General features: G+C 41.0%; 1 protein-coding gene across 1 annotated transcript in view; it reads left to right on the forward strand.

The window, feature by feature from the left end:
• prkar2ab (protein kinase, cAMP-dependent, regulatory, type II, alpha, B) overlaps window positions 1–5790 on the forward strand; it is an 8871-nt gene extending 3081 nt beyond the window's left edge. Inside the window, exons 4-11 of the mRNA XM_046875416.1 lie at window positions 1–20; window positions 125–278; window positions 412–513; window positions 1651–1725; window positions 1811–1876; window positions 2097–2391; window positions 2514–2681; window positions 3942–5790. The exon at window positions 1–20 is cut by the window's left edge and continues 87 nt beyond it. Coding sequence (XP_046731372.1) covers window positions 1–20; window positions 125–278; window positions 412–513; window positions 1651–1725; window positions 1811–1876; window positions 2097–2391; window positions 2514–2638 — 837 coding nt within the window. The 3' untranslated portion in view covers window positions 2639–2681; window positions 3942–5790. The remainder of the gene's footprint in view (window positions 21–124; window positions 279–411; window positions 514–1650; window positions 1726–1810; window positions 1877–2096; window positions 2392–2513; window positions 2682–3941) is intronic.
• Window positions 5791–6790: the final 1000 nt, after the last annotated feature.

The following is a 6790-nucleotide window of genomic DNA, read 5'->3' on the forward strand; positions in this document are numbered from 1 at the left end:
AACTTCTACATCATCGAGAGGTCACTGTTAATTTATAACAGACCATTAATTAACACTGAGTAGCTCATTCTGATTCTCTCTCTCTCTCTCTCTCTCTCTCTCTCTCTCTCTCTCACTCTTTAAGAGGAGTGTATGACATTGTGGTGGAGAAACACGGCGTAAGACGCTGTGTGGGAAAATATGATAATAAAGGCTGTTTTGGTGAGTTGGCCCTCATGTACAACACTCCACGTGCTGCAACCATCATCGCCATCCAGCTGGGGGCGCTGTGGGCCCTGGTGCGCTCAAATACTAGCAATTCTAAATTAAATAGAAAGAAAGAAAGAAGAGAACTTTATTTTAACGATTATTGTGTGTGTGTGTGTGTGTGTGTGTGTGTGTGTGCGTGTGTGCGCGCGCGCGCGCGCGTAGGACAGGGAGACGTTTCACAGACTGATTGTGAAAAGTAACGCCAAGAAGAAGAAAACCTATGAAGCCTTCATTGAGTGTGTTCCTCTGCTGAAATCTCTTGAGGTGTGTGTGTGTGTGTGTGTGTTTTAGTTTCCAAATATTCACCAATATTTTACATTACAGATTCAAACAGTGATGTTAAGAAGCATTTTGTAGACATGAAGAAAAAACTTGTGGATTGGACACAATCTTTTATGGTTTTTGAGAAACACACATTTCTTTAGTTTCTATGTAACAAACTCAGTAAAACACAAAAACTCACATGAATGTAACAGTGAATGTGAGGAAAAAAATGTGTGTCTCTACTCAAAGAATTAAAAGATCAGACTCACCCCCACACTCACACATGGAGGTGGAAGTTTAATGATTTGGGGTTGTTTTAGAGCAGGGAAGATTCTGGAAAGTGAAAGAAATCCTGCATCAACATGGCTCCCCTTCCACACTTCATCACCATGCAGATCCGTCTGGACTGCGGCTCATTGGAAGCGACTTCACCGTACAACAAGACATTGAGCCGAAGCGCACGTCTGAGTTCTGTACGTGTTATTTAGAGAGTAAACAGATGTCTGGAGTGATATCTATCATAATACGACCTGCTCAGTCACCGCACCTCAATCCTACTGAACTGCTCTGGGATGAACACGAAATCTCCAGCCAGTGAAGAACATCTTTGAAGAGTTTTACAAGAGGCAAAGCAAAGTGTTTTAACTGAACGTTTGGAGAAATGAAACCGTCCTGATGCTGAGAGTGTAAAGCTGTTCTTCATGCTGAATGAGTATAAAGTGCATCTGCATATTTATAGATTTGTTTGTCTACTGAGTTTGTAGCACTAAACGCAAGAAACATGCACGTGTCTCTCAAACAACATAAAGCATGTGGCACGTGGCGTGTTCACACTTTCGACAGGCGCTGTGATTTGTTTTCATTTATGGTTTTTAAAATCCTCCTTAATACAGGATTTGTTTATACTTTTCATCATTAAAAAAGTAGCCAATCAGCATCGAGTATGCAAATGAAGCACATTAAAAACACTAGTTTGCTGTGATGAGGGCGGAGCCTGTAGATCTGGTTTATTCATATTTATTTGGAAATATGGATTTCCAAATGGGAGAATATACTGTATACATACACATGATTCTAAGTGATCATGTTTATAACTCACACAACAATCGTGCTTTCTTTTCTCTGGTGAATTCTCAGGTATCAGAGCGCATGAAGATGGTGGACGTTTTAGGAGCAAAAACCTTCAAAGACGGAGATCAGATCATTAAACAGGTCATTGTGTTATTTATCAGCTCTCAGGGTTTGTTCCTAATAAGAATGAAACCGTGTGATAGGAAATGTGTTTTTCTTCAAACAGGGCGATGAGGCCAATTGTTTCTACATCGTGGAGTCTGGAGTTGTGAGGATCATGATCAGGAGAAACGTAAGTCACAACAATAAGTTTTATAAGTAACAAAAATTTAGATTTTGGCTCCTTTACACATTTTACACATTTTGATTTTATGTTGAATTTCATTTCTAAACAGAAAAAACACTACAATGTGCAGGACAGAAGGTTCTGCAGAACCAGGGCTGAGAAACTTCTATAACCCTGTGACCGTGTTGATAAGACATGGCCTGGACTCTTCTTGTTTTCTCTGCAGGCTAAATCGGGTCACTCCGAGGAGGAGGTGGATGAGATGGTGAATGAGAAGGTGAAGGTGGAGGTGGATGAGATGGTGAATGAGAAGGTGGAGGTGGAGGTGAATGAGAAGGTGGAGGAGGAGGTGGATGAGATGGTGAATGAGAAGGTGGAGGTGGATGAGATGGTGAATGAGAATGTGGAGGAGGTGGAGGTGTCCCGCTGTGTTCGGGGTCAGTACTTTGGAGAACTGGCGCTCGTCACTAAGAGACCTCGAGCTGCATCTGTTTACGCCGTGGGAGATACAAAGTGTTTAGGTGAAAGACTGCGTTCCAAGTCCTTTTTTCAAGTCCCTTTAGAGGTTGTGTTAAGGTCCGTCTCATTGCTTCATTAAAATCAGTCAACCAGACAGATTTTTCTTTCCTTCTGCCTCCTTCAGTGATCGACATCCAGGCGTTTGAGCGCCTGCTTGGTCCCTGTAAAGAGATCCTGAAGAGGAACATTGCTTTGTATAAGGAGCAGGTGGTGGCGCTGTTCGGCTCCAGCGAGGATCTGAAATGCTGAGAGGTTGTTTATCGTCTGCTCTTCTCCACCTGTTTTCATCAAGGTAGACCCCCAGGAGCACAAATTTTCTCAGTAGGCTACTGATATTACATTAGTGGTTTATTCCTCCAGGTGTAAACAGGAGCTATTAAGTACGCAATACTTTCAAACTTATACTTCAGATTATTAATCATAAGCTACAGATGTCCTCTGTTTTGGTAAACCATTTACTCCTAACACTGTTCTGAAGAATTCTGGAGTGTTGTGTAACATGTTTGTTTACGAGTTTTTCGAGTTCCTCCACATCTCTCGGTCAAACCTGTTTGATTACTGAGTCGTATCTGTAAGAGGTGGTTGTGAAATTTCTAGAACGTTTCCTTCAATTCACACTTGAAAAATAGGTGTGTGTCCTAGGTGATGTGGGTGTGTAGGTGAAGTGAGTGTGTCCCAGCACTGGTTTCCAATTGGTCCACAAATCTCCAGAGTAGTTTCTCATTGGCATGAGCTCATTATTGGGCTCTCAGGTGATCAAGGAGACCGCAGAGATGTTGAAGTTTGGGGGTTTTCAGTGAGAAAGTGTTTATTGTGTTAATCAGGGAAAAATACTATGAGAAAACAATCCAGAGTGGAAGAATAGAATAAAGGTAAAAGCTTGTTGGGAAAAGTTTATGTAAATTCCTCAGCATTTCCTAAAGACTGGTTCAAGCTCAGCTTTCAGTCTGCAGCATTTTCACGCTGAGTGAGATGATATTAGTATTGAGGTTTTCCTAAATTTTAGCCTGAATTTTGCAATAGAATTTCTTCTTGGATAGTTTTGTCCAGATGTTTCTCAGGAAAGCAGTAGTGATGTTGATACCAGGTGGCGTCAGTCACTGCCTGCATCACTTTCTTCATCCGAATGCAGGGATTTTGTCAGGTTGGACTTCCATGTTTTAGCATTTCTGAGGTTTAACATTGTGTAGCGTTAAAAAGGAAACGTAAGACAGTAAAAAGTAAGGGATCGCATTAAAAAAGAGCAGAAGAGTTACAGAGAGACTTTTACGTACACAGAGCCACTGGAAGCCTGGGGATTGTACCAGTGATTAACTGAACTGGGTTACAATTTTTTTATAGATACTGATTTAAATGACAGAAGTCAAAAGCCAGAAGAAAGCATTTCTTTCTGTGGGCTGTGTGGTGGTGTGGTAAGATCCTTGCTGCTGGTGTTGGAGGTTGCTGGTTTGAATCTGGTGTGTGCTAAGATCTTGTTTTGTGTTTTTGCTTTTTTTTTTGTAAAAAAAAAAAAAAATAATAATAATCTCACTCCACTGTTTTCTTTTCACAGAACCCCTTGCATCCCAGCTGCACTACCAAGTTCTCCAGCTTTACCTCTCAGGTTCTGGTGGTCCACTGCCTTTGTCACTCAGTTACTAGAGGCCCACCTCTTCCTCCATGATGCCCATTGGCCACAGCACCTTCAATCTTGGCTGCTCAGTTACTGAAGGCCCACCTCTTCCTCCATAAGGCCCATTGGCCACAGCACCTTTAACCTTTGCTGCTCCTCTATAGGAGGCTCACCTCCTCCTTTATAGTTCCCATTCACCACAGGGTCCTCAACCTTTGCCGCTCAGTTATTGGAGGCCCACCTCCTCCTTTATGGTGGCCACTAGCCACTTAGTCTGGAATCTTTACCGCTCATTTTGTCCGTACCACACTCCTTGTTTGTGGTTTCCAACATTTGCCGTTTTTGCTCCACAGAGCTGGGTGTTATTTGAACCCCTGATCCTCTCACCCAGAGGCAGTGTTCCTTTAGTTGTGCCACAGGATCACATGTCAAAACACAGTTTCATAGAGATTTCTACCTTACTCTTTCTTTATTTCAGCCTAATGCAAGAGCAAAAGAGAGATTTGAGCCACAATTGTTATGGTTTTGAGTTCATGTCATTAACCACCCACCCACCAAATCTGTTTGACAGGCAGCAACTTTTGGCTTCTTAAATTTACCTTTATTTTAAAGGCGTCAAAAAAAACTAGATTCGAACCAGGGACATTCACCACCAGAACATGGCGCTCTAACCACTGCACCACCGAGGAACGGAAGTGAGTTTGACTTATTGGAGTTTTGTCGATCTCTTCTTTATTTTGAGCAAGTCGTCATGTGAAAAGAGCAGACCAACGTTCTCTAATAAGCCCAAAAGTCTAACAGGTGTGATGAGTTCAAAAAGTTCTTCCTTGTTCTAGATGGTTAGTTTGATAATTTGTTGTTGTTTTCGTAATGTTGTTTGATTGTTTGGTGTTGAGATGTTTTAGAATTTGGTGGTTGCTAGTCAAGATATTCAGACTTCAGCTTTAGCTATGTGTAAAAAAAATTTTAATATTTGATAGATAAACTTTTGCAACATCAGGATTCAAACCAAGGAACTCTGGCGCCTGGGACAAGCATCAATCCACTGAACCACAGCGTTTTATGTACACACTGTTGAGCTTCCATCATTTACACATTCTTCACACTAAAACAGCAACTATAAAGTATGGATTTGAACCAGTGAACTGCACCACCAGCATCTAACACTCTTCCCATTGCACCACCATGGACTGCTGAAGAAAGTCAACTGGTTAGCTATAAAGACTCCCCCATGACCAGCAGCTTTAAACATTACTCCTCTTAAAGGGAGCAGAGAAGCCGAGTCGAAGCGGCCGATTCGAACCACGGAACCACGACCAGACAGGAGTTAAAACCAAATGAACTAGTTCTGTTCTTGTAGAACCTTTTTTGTTGTTCTAGCAACTTCTAAAACTCTGAGCTCAAAACAAGAGCATTTCTCCAACCTGAAACTGAATCAGTACAGTTCCTGAGGGTTTCTCTTGATTAATGTTACAGTAATTCTTTATAAACTTCAACATCATGTGAGCTGCTTTTACAGTAAACAGGGTGATGAAGTGGAGTCACTGTTGCCTCCCTGAAACTTACACCACTGCATCATTTATATTTATTATAGAACCATTTTAAAGGTTTTTCTGTGTTTATAATTATATTCTTCTGTCTGTAGTTCAATTACAGCACATGCTTGGGGTTAGAACATGTTTTCCTCAGCAGTTTCTAAGATGAAGCACGATCAGGTGGATCTGATGGACTTTTCTATTGTCTATCTGTATGTGTGTAGTCACTAAAATAAATTGGCAATAGGACAGGATTATGCATTAACACAATTATGAGTTTGTATATTAGATATACACTTTTTTCTTTCTATTTAAGCCGGTTCTTCTAAACTCGGTCACTCTGTACAATAAACAGCATCCCCTCGCTGCCTACTGATGAACCAGTGCTGTGAAGGTTGGATCAGGTCCGCTGTAGAAAGGAGTGGTGCAGGAGCGTCACCTTCCTCTTATATCAGTGAAGTTCTCATCTCGCAGCCCTCCCACATCCACATCACACCCTCACACCAGACATATCTCTCTCTCGCTCTGTGTGTGCTGCTGCTGTAATGTATGAAGGTCCCTCCAGGGGCAATAACACCATCAATCAATCAGTCAAAAAAATCTAGAAAAGATTTGACCCTGACTTCACAGCTTTTACAGTATTAACATTTCCACGACTGTGGTGATTATCAGAGCTCTTCTTATACTTACGGTATCTTTTGGACAGAACAGGAAGAAAGAACATGTACAAACTCAGGTTGCTCCACAGGTGCCAGGAAATCGGTTCTGTTCAGGATGTTTAAAGAACATCAGGCCTGTTTGTCCTGATGACCTTCCCAACAGTTTTGGACCATGATTAGAGGTCAAGGCACCGATAGTTGATTGCTGGAACTATGGGCAAATCAATACTGATTTTCTGACTTTCAGTCCGCTGTTATACGTTTATGTTTATAATTTATATAATCACTAAGGCTGTCAAAACTAACGTGTTAAAATTGTTTTAACGCATTATTAACAGCACAAATGTTATTAATGCAGCATGCATTTCTGTTTTTATAAAAAAAAATACATTTGTATAAAAAAAATGTTTTCAATTTATTCACAATTTCCTTTCTTTACTCAGAGGAAAAAAAAAACCCGACAAAATTATTTTTATTCACCAAACATTTGTTTTCCTGATGTGCAATGGCTCAAATCAGCACCAAAATCCGCCATGACACACACATCCGGCAATTAAAACCGTCCTTGTGGAAACATAGCAAAAGTTCCTTTTGG

Source organism: Silurus meridionalis, chromosome 19, assembly GCF_014805685.1.
Source record: "Silurus meridionalis isolate SWU-2019-XX chromosome 19, ASM1480568v1, whole genome shotgun sequence".
In the NCBI taxonomy this organism is placed as follows: Eukaryota; Metazoa; Chordata; class Actinopteri; order Siluriformes; family Siluridae; genus Silurus; species Silurus meridionalis.